This window comes from Sminthopsis crassicaudata, chromosome 1, assembly GCF_048593235.1.
Source record: "Sminthopsis crassicaudata isolate SCR6 chromosome 1, ASM4859323v1, whole genome shotgun sequence".
Classification (NCBI taxonomy): Eukaryota; Metazoa; Chordata; class Mammalia; order Dasyuromorphia; family Dasyuridae; genus Sminthopsis; species Sminthopsis crassicaudata.
Genome location: NC_133617.1, coordinates 40,346,136 through 40,365,544, shown reverse-complemented (window position 1 = coordinate 40,365,544; position 19,409 = coordinate 40,346,136). Strand labels below are relative to the sequence as shown.

General features: G+C 40.9%; 1 protein-coding gene across 1 annotated transcript in view; it reads left to right on the top strand.

Moving 5' to 3' along the window:
- Positions 1-964: 964 nt before the first annotated feature.
- Positions 965-19,409, top strand: part of TMEM132D (transmembrane protein 132D) — a 944,174-nt gene continuing 925,729 nt past the window's right edge. The window contains exon 1 of the mRNA XM_074299467.1: positions 965-1,596. Within this exon, the coding sequence (XP_074155568.1) occupies positions 1,518-1,596 (79 nt within the window). The 5' untranslated portion in view covers positions 965-1,517. The remainder of the gene's footprint in view (positions 1,597-19,409) is intronic.

Genomic DNA, 19,409 nt, shown 5'->3' with positions numbered 1-19,409 from the left:
TCTTTTTCCCTCCTCTTCCCACCCCCCCAACACCAGAATGAAATAGACACCTTAGGTTTCGGGAGCTCAACTTCCTAAAGGCATCAATAACCTCAGGGAAATCCAGAGCCAGAACTAAAAGTCAGAACCCCGCCCCTCCCCCAACAAGGAGGGCTAACTGGGCTGTCCTAAGAGATGCAACGCTCAAAGGGTAGAGTTGGGGAGAAGCTCCCAACCTGTTGGACCCAGTAGTTGCTGTAACTAGCTGACAAGTGCAGGGTGAGACTGACCCTAACCCTCGAACAAGAGGTTACCCACTTGGGTCTGCCACTACTAGCCTTAGTGATTGGCCCACCAGCTCGGAGAAGCGGGGGAGGTGAGAGGTGGAATTAGCTGTGCGGATTGGGGTTCTCGGCTGTCACTCTGAAAGGGTGGGGCTTTTAAAAAGATATCGCTGTTTTTAAAGGGGAAAAATCCATCTTTATGATGATAACAGTTCCTGATCCGATATTCGCCTGCTTGGAACGGAGAGCCAGCTGAGGGAAGGAGGAGGAGGAAGAGGAGGAGGGGGACAAGCTCAAAGCAGCTGGAGGAGGGCTCCCCTGACTAGAAGCCAGCGGTGCAACCTCTGCTGCACATCTGTTCCGCAGCAGGACCGGCCCCTCCCGCGTGCCTGGCTCGGGAGCTACTTGTGCGCTCCTCTAGTAGCGGGGCTAGGCTGGGACTGGGACTGAGCCAGCGCGAGCTGGGGAGGGGGAGGCAGGCCGGCCGACCGGCCTGTGGGAGGGGAGGGGCGCTCCGGCCCCAGGCAAACTTTGGCTCAGGGTAGCGGCGGAGGTGGCGGCGGCAGCAGCCACAGCAGCGGCGGCGGCGGCGTTGGCAGCAGCGCACGCCCTGCTCTGAGACGCGGCTAGGGGCGCGCCGGCATGTGGGCGCAGTGCCGGGCCGCCCCGGGCCGCCGCCGCCGCCGCGTGCGCCCGGGGCCAGCTGAGCCTCGGCTCCCGGGCTCCCCGGCTGCCCAGTCTCGCCGACTCCAGGCGATCGCAGGCTAACCACCTCCCGGAGCCTCCTCCAGCGGGGACTGGAGGCCACTTTGGACCGGCCAGGCCCCATCCCCCGCTTCCTGCACACCCTCGCATACACCCCGGAGCTGGAGACGAGAGACGCGACTCCCTCGCCATCCTCGTCCTCCTCCTGTTGCAAACTCTAGACCGATTCTTTTCTTTCCCCCAGGGGAAGAGAGAGAGAGAGAGTCCTTGGGGCTAGGTTGGCATCCCGAAGGGAAGGCTGGGCGGACTCTGAAGAGACTCCCAAGCCAGACACCGTAACTCCCTCCGACCACCTCGGGGCCATGGGGGACCGTGTGCTCCGGAGAAAGCTCTGGGCTCCGTAGGCGCTTTTGCCTTTAGTAGCCTCGCCTCCTGCCTGCCTGCTTGGTCCTCGCTGGTTTGTTTGGGATGCCGTTCTCCCCGGCACTCAGCTTCTCAGCCTAGACGGCACAGGGGAGGAGACTTGCCCGCCTGTGAGCCTGCTCCAAGATGTGTCCGTCGGAGATGGGGACGCTGTGGCAACACTGGTCACCTGTGCTCTTCAGCCTGGCAGCTCTGTTTTCCAAAGGTGAGAAGAAGAGCCTGGTTGGGCCCGTGCCCTCCGGGAGCCCGAGCTAACTTTCCTCCAAAAGTGTGTGTATGGGGGAGAAGATTGTGCGTGTGTGTGTGCGTGTGTGTGTGTGTGTGTGTGTGTGTGTGTGTGTGTTGGGAGCAAGGGGAGGAAGGACCGCTTGTTAAACGCAGAACATATTTGGAATAAAGAGGGGGGAATCTGGGCTTGAGAAATATGAAAAACGCACGCTTGCTTCTCCGTCTCATTTCAGGAGAGAGATGGCTTGTGAGTGGGGAGATGTCTGAGTCAGACTACCAGGGGTGGGAGCTATATAACTAGTCCTAAGGTATTTTTGCACTTGGGACTTTGACTGCCTTCACTGGGCCACCAGGACATAATTTAAGAGCCCTCTCTCTGCAGGTTAATGCTTCTTGTTACATTTCGGGATGTTATTGGTCTGCTATAAATGTGAGTTAGGGGGGAAAAAAACCACACACACATTAAAGAGAGTTCCTGAGAGATGACCCTGGACGGTTTTATTTGGAGGGGTGTGTGTGTGTGTGTGTGTGTGTGTGTGTGTGTGTGTGTGTGCCTTTCCCTTTGTATCTCTGTCACCATACGCTTTCCCTGTGTTAAAAGATGAGTTGAGATGCTGTAACTTCTAGCTTGTGACATTTCATCAGGTTCCCTAGCAGTGAACAGTGAGTAGATTCAGGGATTCCCTGCTTGTAGTCTTTCCTTTTTCTCTGCCTCTTGTCTTAAACAAGCTGCTCTTTCTAAGCTAGAAGCCTGTCTGATGCGTGGAAGTATATTCGGAGACTATAAATGATGTATTGATTATTGACCAGAAGCTGTGATTTCGGTGTCACTTCTTTCCAAGTACCCCCTTTCCCCCGAGGGAATATCTCTGGGGAGGCTGAGAAGGCAGCATTCACAACAGTGGTGGAATCCTTCCGAAGGAGCTAGCTCTCTGTTAAGAATTGCACGCTGAGATTTCCCCTAGCAACTTCAAAGCCCATTACCCTACACGGGGAATTTTAGTTACACTAATTGTCTATTAGCTGGGTATTGGAGAGGCATGGATGTTGCTTATTTTGCATCTGTTCAGATGGTAGCTGCTTCCTCGATAGCTTTTTATGCCCTGCTGTGATTCAGGGAAGGGGGGATCGGTAGAGCTGTCTCGGGAGGGCAGCTGTGATGCACCCACATTGTTATTCTGAGTTAAAACAATCTGAAAGACCAGACCTTTGAGTTGATTTAAGGCATAAACTAGTTTCTACAGCAGAGATTGGTGTCTCCAACACAGGCAATGATTTGGGGGTGGGGTGGGGAGACAGGTGGTCAGGGAAGACAGGTCAGCCCTCATAACACTTCTATCTCTACATAGCTTTAAGGTAGACAAAGCAATTTACTCTTACAACAATCCTATGAGGTAAGTGCTTGGGGTACTAACAGAAATGAAGGAAAGGGCTGTGAGTCCAGTTGTGGGAAGAACTTAGATTTGGGATTGGTGTTTAAAGAACACTGGGCCTATAGCTCCATCCCCTGGGTTTGCATAACATTCTCTGCCTGATGGCATCTCCTGTGGAAGAGATTCTAGGGACTGGTACAGTAGGATTGCAGATTTAGAACTGGAAAGGATCTTAGAGATAGTTTATTTTAATGTTCTTTGTAGTCAACCCACAAGCTCTTGTTAAAGTGCCTACTATGTGCCAGGTACAGGGCCAGGTTCCAGGGACTCAAAGATCCTGTTTTGATTGGTGAGCGTTTACCTTGTTTGATCCAGTTTCAGTCCTATCATACCTCTTCAGCTTGCCATGATACTCTGCATGTATCACATCCCTCTCCCTCATCATCTTCCAGCTCTAGCTCCGAGAATAGCAATCACATCAATACTGCCATTTCTGGAATGGACAGCTCAGTCCTTTGCTCTGCTTCTCTAATCACTATTCCCTCTGACTTCCCAGTTCAAAATATTCCTTCCTGCCCCCTATATGTGATGTGTTCTTCTATTACAATGCAATCTTCTTGAGGGTGGGATCACATCATCCTCCTTGTTTATATTTGTACACTCAGGACAGTGCTTGGAATACAGAGAATGCTTTTTTATTTATTCAACAACCCTTGTCCTCAAGGAGCTTACTTCTATTACTTTACAGTTAGATTTCTTTCACTTACTTTATAATTGTGGAAACTGAGGTCTTGGAGAGCTAGCTCATTTGACTTGCCTGAGGCAATAGCTAGGCATTCTGGCAGCAAATAGCAAATAAGGACTTATTCCTCAGGCCCACTGATTCCAAATTCAGTTTTCTTTCTATTGCACCATTCTATTTCCCTTATTAGAAAAATTTCAGATTGTTGCTTAAAGCTTGTATAAGTTAAGTAACTCACCCAGGGTCTATAGTTATTGTTATCTTCCATTTTGCAAGTGATTAAACTGAGGCTCAGAAGGTAAGTGACTTGCTCTTGGCTTTATAATTGTAGATGCCTCATGGGAGACTTGAATCCAAGACTCTTGAGTCCAAATTTAGTACTCAATTCATTCTAATACTGAATTACTTGCATAGGATACTGTTAGTTGTTGTCTCTTGTATCTTAATAGTAGTAATTATTAATAACAGTCCAATATAGATAATTATAGGTATTACAATTATAAGATTTAATTAAGAAAAGGTCTGAGTGTCTACTCACAAGTGACCCAACTAAACTTTTCTCCTGCTTTATACATTCCATAAAAATTGGAAAGGGGACAGCTGGATGATATAGTGGATAAAACACCAGGCCTAGAGTCAAGAGTACTTAAATTCAAAAGAAGACTCTCACACTTAACACTTCCCAGCTGTGTGACCCTGGGCAAGTCACTTAACCCCAATTGCCGAGAGAGAGAGAGAGAGAGAGAGAGAGAGAGAGAGAGAGAGAGAGAGAGAGAGAGAGAGAGAGAGAGAGAGAGAGAGAGAGAGAGAGAGAGACAGAGAGACAGAGAGACAGAGAGACAGACAGAGAGAGAGAGAGAGAGAGAGAGAGAGAGAGAGAGAGAGAGAGAGAGAGAGAGAGAGAGAGAGAGAGAGAGAGAGAGAAGAACTATATTCTCCAAAGAGTTTTCTAATTCTATCAAGTGAAAATAATAGGACATCTATGTAGCATAGTGTTCTGGGTTTCAATTGCCTGTGAGAGGTAGAATAATTATGATAAGATCAGGGCATCTAGAATCAAAAGACCTAGTTTCTACTGCCTTTTGGATTGTTGGGAGAAAAACACTAAGGAATATGGAGAGAGCTGTGTGGATCCCAGAATCTGAGTTGGAAGGGATTTCTGGAGATATTTAGGCTAAATTGTGCTTGATCAGAATCCTATCCATAATGTAACTGAGGAATGTTTGGTCATTCAACCTCTGCCATCAATCAATTGATCAAATATTTGGTAAACACTTACTTACTCTGTGCCATTTACTGGACTATCACCTGTGGAAGTAGCCATTCCACTCTGGGACCCTTCTGGGCATTAGGAAGTCTTTCTTGACATCAAGCATAAAATAGTCTTTTAGAACCTCCATTCTTTGCCATGGTTCCACCATCTGGGACCGAGAGGAACTATTCTAATCCTTCCTTTTGGATAAAAATCTCTTCTGAATATTGAATGGAACAATTGAGTTTTCTTCATAGATCTGACCATTTCTCTTTTCCAAGTCAAGCAAATGTAAACTCTCAATTATTAAGACACATGTTAGATTGGAAACTCATGAAACACAGAGACTGTGGTTTATACTGGCTACAAATTTGTCTTTCATAGGAGTGTGAGAGCTACTATGCTTCTAAGAAGTCATATAATGTGATAGACATAGCTTAACATCTGGAGTAGAGACTGGGATTTGCATTGCTTAGGCCCAACCCCGTCCTAGCTGGTGACTATCCTTAAGTCACATTATCTGTTTGGGTCCCAGTTTCTTCCTCTGATAAGATCAGGTAGGTCTAGTCGGCACAATAGAAAGACTGCCAACTCTGGAGTCACAAAGATCTGAATTCAAATTCATAGATATTAGCTGGGTGATGCTGGACTAGTTACTTAACCTTATTTGTCTTAGTTTCTCATCTGTAAAATGAGCTGGAGACGGAAACTGAACCAGTATCTTTGACAAGAAAACCTCAAATGGGGTCACAAAATGTTGGACACAACTAAGCAACAGTGAGGTCACAATAAAATTGTGAATAATTTTTCATATTCCTGGGAACAACAGCTCTTTGAATACAACCCAAGATCACATCGAACTCTTTTGACTGTCATATGAGTCATAGTGAGTTTAGAGTCCACTAGAACCTTCAGATCTTTATGCAGAACAGCTGCTGTCTATCCATGCTTCCCCATCTCATACTTGTAGAGTGGAGTTTTTGTTCTCAAATGTCAGATTTTATATTTAACTCTATTGAATTTCATCTGATTAGATTTTTCTTATGAACCTTGTGGTATAATGGGGGAGAACTGAGTTCTTGGAGTTATAAAAACCTGGGTTCAAGTACCACTTCTGGTAAATATTGGTTTGGACAATTCACTTGACCTCTCATTGCTCCAAACAGTTCTATAAAGTTACAAGATGCAGAGAATGTGTCAGCTTGCACTGGTAGAAAATGTTTTCTTAACTAGGAATCCTCTTTTTTCAATGAAAGCACAGGTCCATTTTCTATATTCAGTTTATTGTTTTAACTTGTCATGATCTTTTTCTGATCTTTAGGATGCATGATTAGCTATCCCTCCCAACTCTGTGACATATCCAAATTTAATGTGTATTCTATCCATACCTTATTCAAATTATAGATTAGAAATGTCGGACAGTGATGGACCAGTCACTGAATTGCGGGACACTCTACTGCTGACATCTTGCCATAGTGAAATCAAACCATTAAGACGATTCTTTAAATTCATTCATCCAACCAGATCTCATTCTATCTAACTGTATTATTAGATAGTCCATATCTCCCCATCATCTCCCTAAGAGTGGTATGAAACAATTTAGCTAAAATGTTTCTCTTTCATACTCTCAACTTTTCCTTCCTCTACTAGTTTTGTAATTCTATCCAAAACTTAGTCTAGCATGACTGTTCTTAATGAAGCTATGATGGATCTTTGTAATTACCCAAGGAAGAATCCAATAATTGGGTTCAGTAGGTTTTGTGCCTTTACCTCTATGGGCACTTTTGCCACATCACCTCTCTGTGCCTTGGAAGATGGTATTCAGGATTTATTAAGGAAGACATTTTCACCACTCTACCTAATATGACCCAGGAGCAAAACAAAACAAAACATATGATGTTCAGAGTAGGGAACTATTCAATTTTTCCAATATGTTCAAACAAATTGAAACGAAATAGCTGGACTCTGACAATAATAACTAATAGTAATAATAGATAGCATTTATATAATGCTTTAATGTTTGCAAAGTGCTATACTATTTGTATACTTACTATACAAATAGTATCTCATGTTATCCTTATGATAGGTGCTATCATTGTCTTCTATGTACAAATAAGGAAACTGAGTCTGTCAGAAGTTAAGTTATCTGCCCAGGATCAAACAGCTAATAAGTATTAAGGTTCAAATTTTAATTCAGATCTTCTTGACTCTAGATCTTGATAGCTGCTGTACAGCTTAGCTATCAAATGTGAAACCAAGGATGAAAGTCAAATAGAGTGTCACAGGATCATTCTTGGATTACATAATCTCCAAGAATCCCTTTAACATCTAAATTTCTGGAACAATAATCTAATAGCTGGGTAGAATTTCTCCTCCTCTGTCCCTGTTTCTGTCTCCATCTCTCTCTCTCTTTTCTCTTTCTCTCTCTCTTTCTTTCTCTTTCTCTCTTTCTTTCTCTCTCTCTCTCTTTCTCTTTCTCTCTCTCTGCTCTGTCTCTCTCTGTCTCTCTGTCTCTGTCTCTGTCTCTCTGTCTCTCTCTCTCTCTCTCTCTCTCTCTCTCTCTCTCTCTCTGTATATACACACACATAAATATAACTTTATCCTCACAAACAATCCTACGAGGTGCTACTGTTATGTCTATTTTAACAGATGAGGAAATTGAGCCAAGGGAGGTAAAGTACTCCAAGATCAGTACTCCAAGAATAACATAGCAAAGGAAGGATTTGTGCATACATTCTCTGTTTTAAAGTTCAGGACTCTCACCATTCTACAACACTGCCTTATTTTCTGTTGTAAATATGCACACACATATGGCAGTGCTGTTGAGTTTTGGGGAAAAGAGCCCAAGAGGTATTTTATTCAAAGATGCCTTGGAACAATTAGTATCTGATTACTGATTAAGTGCATAGGAACATGGATCTAAAGCTGGAAGGGACCTTACAATCTTAATAATGCTACCTCTCATGTGGTAGATGGGGAACTCAAGAACCAGTGAGTTAAAGTGAATTGCCTGGGGTCACATTGTTAGGGAACATCAGTAGTAGAACTCCCATCTTCTGATGCCAAGACCTGAAATATTTCAATTGAACCATATTTTCTCCTGTTTATGAGCGTTTTTATTTGTAGAACTTCTCTTTTTGACCCAAGATTATGTCCACTAGATATAGCATGTGTCCCTGCCTGTGTTCCAAAGATGAATATCATCATGGGACCAGGTTGACCTCCTTGGTGCAATTTCATCTTTTGAAATGTTTTAAAATTCAAGAGCTACAAATAGTAATAATCATACCCACCTTCTTCTCCCATCTGCTCATCCCTCCTACCTCTCACATTTAGCATAGGGGCATAATTATCCTGCAAAGAATTGTGGCCTCCCTCTTTTGATTTTGAAATCTCCAAACCTTTCTCCCGGCATGACTTCCTGTCAGTTTGCCAGCAATGGCAGGTATTTTACTTAAGGGGATTGCCTACTAATTGTACAGGATCCAATGTAGCAAACAGTTATTCTAACTTCCAGAAGGACCTGATTGAGTTTTTCATGGTTCTGCCAGTTTCATTAACTAGTGGAGTGGAAAAAAGGAACATTTCAAAAACAAATAAAGCAGAAATGCAGGGGTTAATGTGTAAACACTGTTTATTCTAGATGTCTCTTCCTGAGCATGTTTCAAGATACTTTTTTTTTCCCTCAGAGTGCTAGAATTGAAATCAAGGGACTTGGATTAGAATCCTATATGATACTGGGCAAAGCATTTGACTTAACTGGATCTCAATGAGAAACTTTTAAGTCCCTCTAGTGCTAAATCTATGGTACTTTGATGGCTTTTTCTGAAAATCAGGTGGACTGGAAGAGACCATAGAGCCAAACTCTCATTGTTATTCAATTGTATCAGTTCTGCTTTTTCATGACCCCATTTGGTATTTTCTTGGTAGAGATACTGGAGTAGTTTGTCATTTTCTTTTCCAGGTAATTTACAAATGAGGAGACTGAGGGAAGCAGGGTAAAATGATTTTTCCAGTGTCACACAGCTTGGCCAGATTCAAACTCAGGAAAATGAGACAGGAGGACCTGAGTCCAAATCTGGCTTTAGACACTAGCTACGTAACCCTGGATAAATTATTTACATTTTTTTTTTGGCTGGGTTTTTTTGGGGGTTAAGTGACTTTCCCAGGGTCACACAGCTAAAAAGTGTTAAGTGTCTGAGGTTGGATTTGAACTTAGTTTCTCCTGACTTGCTCTATCTACTGTGCCATCTAGTTGTTTCTGCTTAACTTTTTCAAGACTCAGTTTCATAATGTGCAAAATCAGGGAGCTGGACTGGGTGTTCTCTAAGAATCTCTTTTAGTTCTACATTTATGATGCTCGGAAGCAGCTAAATGAAATAATAACTAGTATTTAGATTTATTTTATGGTTTGTAAATCACTTTATATATTTTATCCTAAAGACCCTATGAAGGAAGTGCTATTTTCCCTATTTTATAGAAGAGGAAACTGAGGCAAACAGGGCTAAGTGATTTACCCAGGATCACATACCTAATAAATATCTGAGGTTGAATTTGTACTCTGATCTGAATTTAGGTTTAGTATTTGATTCCTTGTGTCATAATAGCTAGTTAATGATAACAAATAGCTCTTATATGGCATTTACATATATATATGTGTGTGTATATAGATATGTATATGTATATATATACATATACATATACATATATGGAGAGAGAGAGAGAGAGAGAGAGAGAGAGAGAGAGAGAGAGAGAGAGAGAGAGAGAGAGAGAAACACCTTATTTTTATGTAGCATCTTCAGGTTTACCAGTGCTTTTAACATGTTATCTCATTTGATCTCTCACAACAAGAGGTGTCAAAGACAACATTTGCCCACAACATTTTATAGTACAGAAAAACCAGATTAAAATATAATTGGAAAATAATAGATAAATAAGATAAGATAAATAAAATTACAGTAAAACAAATAATACTAATTTGTGGTTTTCTAAGTCAATAAAGGATTATTACATGTGGGTTTAGTAGCTTTCTTGTCTATTTAAGTTTGATATAACTACTTTAAACAATTCTGTGGGGGCAGCTAGGTGGTGCCTTGATAGAGCACCAGACTTGAAGTCAGGAAGACCTGAATTCAAATATAATCTCAGACACTTTATACTTCCTAGCTGTGTGACCCTAGGCAAGTCACTTAATTGCCTCAGGAAAAAAGAAAAAAATAATAATAAATAAATAACTCTGTGAAATGGATGCTATTATAATCTCCAGTTTTCAGGATAGGAAATTGAGGCTGAGAAAGGTCAAGTGATTTGTCTGGAGTCAGGAAGGATTCAAACTCAGGTCTTCCTGCCTCAGAGTGCAACATATTCTCTCTTCTGGCATCTCCCTCCTCTCATTTGACTCCAGAGAGCCTCTAGTCTATGTTCTGTTAGTTCTGCTATATTCACATATAATCTCTAGTCAACCAGTCAATCAGTTAGCAAGCATTTCTTAAGCAATTATTATATGTTGTGCACCATACTCAGGGCTAGGGATATAAAGAAAGAAAGAATATGTCCCTGCTTTCAAGGGACTTCCATTCTAATGGGAGAAAGAACATGCAAGTTATATACAAAAGGACTGAGAATAAAGTTCAGAGAGGAAGATATTTAAAATGTAGGGAGGGCTGGTTCGAGCAATGAGGAAAGGTTTTGCAGGAAGTAGGATTTAAAGAAAGTCTTTAAGAAAAGCAGAGAATCCAAGAGGCAAAAATGAAGAAAGAAAGCCTTCTAGGCATAGTCCAGCCAAGGCAAAAGTCTGGAGATGGTAAATGGAGTGTCTTGTATGAGAAATAAGGAGGCTGGTGTACCTAAATGATATATAGTACATGGATGGAAGTGAACTATCATAAGACTGGAAAGAGAGGAAGGGGCCAGATTGAGAAAGGGTTTAAGTTGGGACAGCTAGGTGGTGCAGTGGATAGAGCACCAGCTCTGAAGTCAGGAGGACCTGAGTTCAAATATGACCTCAGACACTTAACCCTTCCTAGCTGTGTGAGCCTGGGCAAGTCACTTAACCCCAATTGCCTCAGCAAAAAAAAAGAAAAGAAAAAAGAGAGAGAGAAGGACTTTAAGTATTAACTGAAGGAGGCATATGTTTATACTTATATTTTATATAAGATTTATTTATATGTAAATACACTAATAAATTATATAAAAGAAATATAATTTATATATCAATAAATCATATAACATTTATGTATATATATTATATATATAAATTATAAATATACATGAACATATTTATTTAATATATGATTTATATTTGTATAATATATTTATTATTTTATCCTGGAGGTATATATTTTTACATATTTATATTTTATATGATGTAATTTATATATGCATATATTTATAATATGTACTATATATAAATATATTTATAAGTTATAATTTATATATTTATTATTTTATTCTGGAGGTAATAGAGAACTGATAGATTTAATGAGAGAGGCAGGGAATGATATGATATGACCTATGCCTTTGAAAATCACTTTGGCAGCTAAGTGGAGGATGGCCTGGAGGGAGGATTGACTTGGGCAGAGACCGGTTCATTAGAAGGATACTGGCAATAATGTAGAAGACAGGTATTGAGGGCTTGAACTAAGGTCATGACTATGTGAGTGAAGAGGAGGTAATGTCACTCCAAACTGTACTGATCTGACAACATCTTGACTATTCCATTTTGGATGTTCTCTCAAGAGAGGGCAGGTAGCACGGTGAAAGGCTTTAATGTGATAGCATGAAGACTGATAGAAGGAATTGGGGATATTTAGCCTGGAGAAGAAACTTGGTGGTGGTGGAGGGGAATGGGGTGGAGGTACAAATAGGCAAATCTAGGCTCAATATTGGGGGAAAAGCTCTAATTATTTGAAGATATTTGAAAATGGAATGAGAGATTAGAATGGCAGGGGAGAGGGAGCAGTGGTAGACTTTCTTTCCTGGTGGTCTTTAAGCAATAACTAGATAACCATCCCCTTACCAAAGATACTATAGAAAGGATACAAGGAGTAATTGGATTAGATGGCCACTGGCATCTTCCTTTCCCATGTTATAATTCTGTGGTTTGGCATTTAGAGAGTCCTCAGTTTCCTTGGTCCCTGAGTTGACAATTTCTTTCTGTTGATCTGAGTGCATTTTTCCATTTTAGAAATAAAATATCTGTGCATGAGAGTATCATCTCATACTTTGGGAGGTTTCTGTCTTACAAATTTGGTCATGTTTAATGAACCAAACCTAACCTTACCCTTTTCAATGATTCATTCCTCTAATTTCCCGAAGGTAGAAGGCAGCATCTGACAAAGGTATCTCATGTGTATATATATATATATGTCTTTGTATGACTATTTCCTGAATGCAGAGTTTCCAAAATGGAAGAAAGGAGAAACTTTTGAATTAGCCTTTTGCTTAAGTGAAGGGTTTATGAGTATGATGATAGATTAAGTATTTTATTAGTATGTGAGGCAAGGGCATCTAGATGGCATAATGGGTAGAGCACTAGGCTTGGAATCAGAGAGACTCATCTTCCTGAAATCTTCCTGAGTTCAAATTCAGTCTTAGATACTTATTAGTTATGTGACCCTGGGCAAATCACTTACCCCTGTGTGCCTCAGTTTTCTCATCTGCCAAATTAGCCAAAGAAGGAAATGACAAATCATTCTATTATCTCTGCCAAGAAAACCCTAAAATGGGGTCATGAAGAGTCAGACATGACTGAAATAACTGAATTGCTTGAACTAAGTGTTGGGGATACAAATTTATGCAAAAAGAACAAGAATCCCTGGCAATGAAGAGCTTACATTCTAATGGGAATGGGAAGAGAGAATATATAAAAAAAGAACTTTTAAAAAAATTTAGATTCCCACAGCTAAGCTCCCACTTTATGAAGTTTATTCATAACCAAGATAAATACGGCTTCATATATTTCCCCATGGCAAGAGGCTTGTGGTGGATGGTGAGCTGACCTTGGAATCAGGAAGTTGTTTCATTGTTTTCAGTTGTGTTTAATTTATGTATCCCATCTGTTTTTTTTTTTTTTTTTAATTGGTTTGCCATTTCTTTCTCCAGCTCATTTTACAGTTGAGGAAACTGAGGCAAACAGGGTGAAGTGACTTGCCCAGGATCATACAAATAATAAGTGTCTAGGGCCAGATTTGAACTCATAGAGTTGAGTCTCCCTGACTCTATTCCTGGCTCTCTATGCACTATGGTACCACCTAGCAGGTCACAAAGACCTGGACTGAAGTCCACCTTGGACACCTACTGGTTTTATGATCCCTGTCTGGGCAAGTTCCTTCACCTCTTAGTGGTCCCAAGTAAATCTCTAAGGCTGTAAATTATGGAGTTGGTACAGAACTTAATTTGTAGAGGGAGTCTCTATTTTGGAAGTTTTTCATACCAGTGAAATCGAGTCCAAACCACATATACAAATGCTGTACTGAAGAAACTTCTGATGATTTTATATATCTGAAAGAAGATTAGTTTATTCGCTAAATGTTGAACAGGTATTTGTAATGAACATGGTAGAGGTACTAAAGCAGACAGCAGTCAACCCATGTCCAGGCACAAGAGCATGAGAGCTGATTACTTTCTTCCTCTTCATACACTCATAATTCCATCTCCCACCTTCCTACTTTTGGATCAATGTTAGGTTCTTACTAAGTGCTAATGAGATAATGAGATATTAGGTTCTTACTAAGTGCTAAGTCGGTACTTAACAATTCTCTAGTTCTGGTCTTTACTAGGAGTTTAACCCTTTTGAACCTCTGGGGAGGAGCTTGCATGCTTAGGAGGAGCAAGTTCATTGGTTGAAGTATATCTTCCCAGAAGCCCTTGCGTTATCCCATGCCCATTCTCTTGAGGATAAAAGAGGGAGGCACTCGAGAGATAGAGAATCTTGTCTGGGCCAGACCTGAGGCGGCTATCTGGAGGGAGAGAAAGAGTCTCTATACGAGGTCAGAATTGGTAGCAGTTAATGACAGCAGATTCCTCCCAGAGAGTGATCGGCAGTTTCTGGAGACAACAGAACATTACATATTGGCACCCAACGTGGGGCAAGGACTTTTGCTTATGCTGACAGGGACTTATTCTGAGCCCTTCAGAGGAGCTAGACCGGACCATCACAATTTGGCGCCCGAACAGGGACAAATGTTAGGTTCTTACTAAGTGCTAATGAGATAATAAGATATTAGGTTCTTACTAAGTGCTAAGTCGGTACTTAACAATTCTCTAGTTCTGGTCTTTACTAGGAGTTTTACTTCTGTGAATTCCTGGGGAGGAGATTACATGCTTAGGAGGAGCAAGTTCATTGGTTGAAGTAATTTTTCCCAGAAGCCCTTGCATTATCCCACACCCATTCTCTGGGAGGATAAAAGAGGGCGGCACTCAAGAGATAGAGAAGAGTCTTTGCTCTAGGTCAGAGTTGGAGCGGCTCTCTGGAGGAGAAAAAGTCTTGTCTGGGCCAGAGTTGAGGTGGCTCTTTGGAGGAAGAAGTCTCTCCTCTAGACCAGAGAGTGATCAGCAGTTTCTGAAGACAACAGAACTTTACAGATAAACTGTTCCATTTGTCTGGTATGCCCTTCTTCCTCACCTAGCCTTTGAGAATTGCGAATTTTATGCAACGTTCAACTGAAATACCACCTGCTCTATGAAGCGTTTCTGGGTTTCTTCCCAGTTACTAGTGTGTCTCTCCCCCTGCCAAATTGCCTTGCATTCAATAATTATTTTGTGTATGTATATGTATATATGTATGTATGAAGGGTATAGGCGCAGTGGTCTTCAAACTTTTTAAATAGGGAACCAGTTCACTGTCCCTCAGACTGTTGGAGGGCTGGACTATGGTAAAAACAAAAGCTTACACTCTGTCTCAACCCCTCAGCCCATTTGCCATAACCTGGCGGGCCAAATAAACGTCCTCAGCAGGGTACATATGGCCCAAGGGCTGTAGTTTGAGAACCCCTGGTATAGGGTATGTTTGGGGAAGACTTTCTGGGTAAGGGCTGCTGAGCCCTTAAAGGGTCTATTTTCCAACTTTGGTGTCCATCTGATCCACCTGATTTTCACCTGTAGCTTCAAGAAGGTGTAGCATACACAGTGACCACATCTTGGAAAAAGATTTTGGGAAACAGACTAAACAGGTTCAGAGTAACCTATGGTGAATTAAGGTGGTATCTTGCTCCAAGGCTGAATTTCCTCGGTAGAGTCAATTGATGAAGACAATTTGTTCCAATGACCATGAAGGCTGGTGAAACAGGTATTGTGGAACACGTAGAACCTGGTTACACATCAAAGATACCAAGGCCATCCACTGCATCTGGAGTCAACACTAGTCATTTTAACTCAGTCCTGCCACTGGACAACAATGACTCCAGAAGAGACTTTATGCAATTCTGCCTCACTTAGATTCAAATAAATAAATAAAAAATAATATGTTAATAAAATTTAAAAATATGTACAAATACAGAAATAAAAACAGATATGTATGTATGTATACATGTCAGTTCCCTCTATAGAATGTCAGTTTAAAGATAGGTACTGTTTCAGTGACTTCTTCCTGTTGTCTAGTTCAGAACATGGCATGATAATAATTGTTTGTTGGTTGATAGTAATAATAGTAATACTTTACATTTGCAGAGGACTTCATAATTTAGAATGTGCTTGTACATCCCTAATTCATTCATTCAGCAAATGTTGGACATCTAGACCTGAAGTCAAGAAGGAAGCCTCAATTAAAATCCAAACTCAGACACCTACTAAATGTGTGACCCTGGAAAATCCCTTTACCTTTGTCTGCCTCAGTTTATTCATCTGTAAAATGGGAATAATAATAGTACTTACCTCCCAGGGTTCCTGTGAGGATCAAATGAGGTAATATTTTAAAGAGCTTTTGCTATATAAAGGGGTAGTTTTTGCTATTATTATTTTTAAGCACTTAGGTACATGCTGCATGTTGGGAGAGCTGACAACAAATTCAACACATTTATTAAGTATTTCCTATGTGCAAGACACTGGCATGTACAAAGACCCATAATTCCCCACCCATGCATATAAAGACATAGATACAAACAGTCCTTGACCTCCAATATCTTACATTCTATTGATGAGGATACAATATAGATATAAGCCCAAACAAGGTGATTTGAGAAAGGGAAGAGCCCTGGTAACTGGAGTAAGAGATAAGGCAGGCAAGGCTTCCTTAATCAGAACACAAAATGAGCTTTTCATCAAATAAAATTAGGAAAATACAAGTTGCTGGGGGTAAGGGATGTGGGAAGAGAGAGTATGAGAAGGAAAGTGCAGTTTTGGAATGGGGAGAAGCTCTTGTGAAAGCTTAGATAGGGTTGGGGTCTAATGCTGAATTTAATAAGCTAGCAGGTCAATCTGCAGATATACATAGTCTAATGGAACAATGTACAAGATATACCTGGAAAGGTATGTGGGAGCCAATGCCAGGCTGATAAGTGTGTATCTTCTCCTAGAGGCAAGAGGGAATCATGGAAAGTTTTTGAGAAGGGAAATGACATAGTCAGACCTTTGCCTTTAGAAGGTTATTTGATAGCCATAATAGATGAAGGCTTCCTAAACTTTTTCCGCTCATGACCCCTTTTTGACCAATAATTTTTTTTTTATGACTCCAGGTATATAATGATAGAAAATAGGAATACAAATCAAAACATTTACTGATAATAAATGATCTTTCACAACCCCACATTCAGTTATGACCCCTTATGTAGTCATGACTCACAGTTTAAGATGCTTTGATATAGAGAACAGATTAGAGAAGTGGAGTCTGAAAGCTGGGTATTGATCCAGATGAGGCTCTCAGCTAGGATGGTGTATGAATGAATTAAAAAGTGGGAGGCAATTATGAAAGGTGCTCCAAAGGTAGCATGGGAAAATATTTGACAATTGGTTGGATAAGGGGGATGAGGGAATGGAAAGAGTCAAGGATGATGCAAAATTATGCTTTATGTTACTAGAAAGTTAGTTGTGGTATTATTATTGGAAATAGGGAGGTCTGGAGAAGGGGGTGAGGGTTTATTTTTCTCCCCTTGATTTGATTTTGGTTACGAAGAGGGAAGGGAGATATTGGGTTGTGATTTGGGAATGTTGAGTTTGAGATGCTTAAGGGACATCTAGTTTTAGATATTCAACTGAGATTTAGTGATTGGAGCTCGTGAAAAGAGAGGAGTGATAGCTTTGTACTATAGATTTTGACATCATCTGCCAAGGAAAGATAATTGAACCTGTAGGAGCAGATGAGATCACTGAGAGAGGATAGACACAGGAGGGGGCAAGGAACAGAGTCTTGGGGGATTTCCAAAATTAGGAAGTGGGACAAGATGATTCTGCAAAGGAGGCGGAGACATGGACACTTAGGAGGAGGACCTAGAGAGAGCAATGTCAGAAAGCCAACTAAGGGGAGGAGTCCTCCAAATGAAGGTATTAGAAGGGGTTATTTGAGTAGGACATTTTAACATCATTAAAAGCTGCAGAGAGGCCAAGAAGGGCAAAGACTTTAGCAATTAAGCAATCTTTGAGAACTTCAGAGAAAACAGCTTCTATTGAGTCTTGGGGTCAGAGGCCACATAAGTAAGTGAGCAGAAGGCAAGCAAATGGAGGTAAGAAATACAGATGGATTTTTCAGTGAGAAAGAGAAAATAGAATCTAGGCCAATTAATTTTCATTTTTATAAGTATTGTTGCTATTTAGGTGGTAATCATGTCATATGCGGCTGTCCATTATGGACATGAGAGGAATGAAGAGAAATTCCAATATCATTGTTCATCCATTCACTTCTCTCTTCCATTACAATTATCTCTGCTTTCAGAGATAGTAGAATCAATTCTTGGTACCATTTTCTCTCTTTTCAAGATCAAAGAATAACAGCCATAGAACTGGAAATGATCTTAGGTGTTAACTCACTATAAATAAGGAAATTAAAACTTCCAATGAGTCTAGTGACTTGTCCAGTGTCTGGGGAGAGGTTTGAACTCAGGTCTTCCAGTGTTTTATTCAGTGCTACCTAACTGTCTCATGTATGATGGATAAGAAAGATTTGACCTCAGGAAGAGAGAGTGGAAACTAGCATGCTTATTGGACTCTAGCTGAGCTGATTCATGGTCTCCTTCCTTGTCTGTGTATATGGTGGGAGATAGTAAGGAGCAGTTGGGCAATTTATTAACTTGAGGTAACTTGGGAAGGCAGAGAGTACTGACAATTGGAAGAGGGGTCAAGATCAGGGAAGGCAATCCATTTCTTCTTTCCTCTCTTGGGGAAGGCCAGACTTATTGCTTTAGTAAGTCTCCTCAGTTGTTTCTATGCCAAATAGTTTCTAGGTCTCCTCTTAGCCCCATTTTATCAAGACATCCTATTAACTGATCCATCCAAGGGCCTGAACTGATGGTGGTTTGGAGGGCTGAGGTTCCTGCTGGGAATAAACACAACAACATGTTTTCTCTTCCTTCTCTCTGTGTTTGGGCTGAGAGCTCAGGGAGGTTTAAAGATTAAGGGCTCTCTATTATTCATATCCTCTTGTCCACTCTACCCATCCCCTTATTTTAACTTCTGTGAGAAATGTCTAGAACATTGCACTGATGTTCATCAAGGTCAAACAGAGCCCAGTCTGACTTCCCCAGAATGCTGGGTAGAGCATTGGTGTATGAAATCTGGGTAATTCTACCTTCTTACCTTTTCTGCTTTTGAATCTTAGCCAAGCTCCTAGCAGAGGATTTGCCAGAAATAAAATATTTTCTCCCAGTGGGAATCTACCTCAACACTGGCTATCTTGTTAGCATCTCTCCAGCCATAGGTCCAATCCCATCTCCACCATCAGCTCTATCCTTTTCTTTTTCCTTAGAGGATTATATAAAAAACAAAACCTGTAAATGGCCCTTCAAATGTGCTCAGGATGAAAGTCCTATTCCTCCCCATACTCTTATTTTCTCCCAGTCTAGTTAGAACTCTGAGTTTCAGACTTCTTAATTATATGTAAAAATCAGACACCATGGAAATTATGTTTGAATAAATATTTACATTTTGTGCTGTAATCCAAACATACAAATACAAAGCATGGATACTTTATTTTGAATTGTGAGCATACAGTAAAAAGCACCAGAGAGTCTAGGGAGGAGGTAAAAGGTCACTTCATAGATAGATGCTTGTTCTTATGGGCAGCACTGTCCACAAAGCTGGTAGAACAGCAATTCTGGCATGCTAGAGTAATGTGACAAATGACTTACAGATGCTCACGACATTATCCAAACAAGTGCAGTATCTCTGAGCCCAGCGTAATAAATGTTTTGCTTGATTTATTTTAATTATGGAATATGCATAAGTTAGTTGATTTTTTTGTTGTTGGTGTTGATAAATGTGACCAAAAGTTGCTT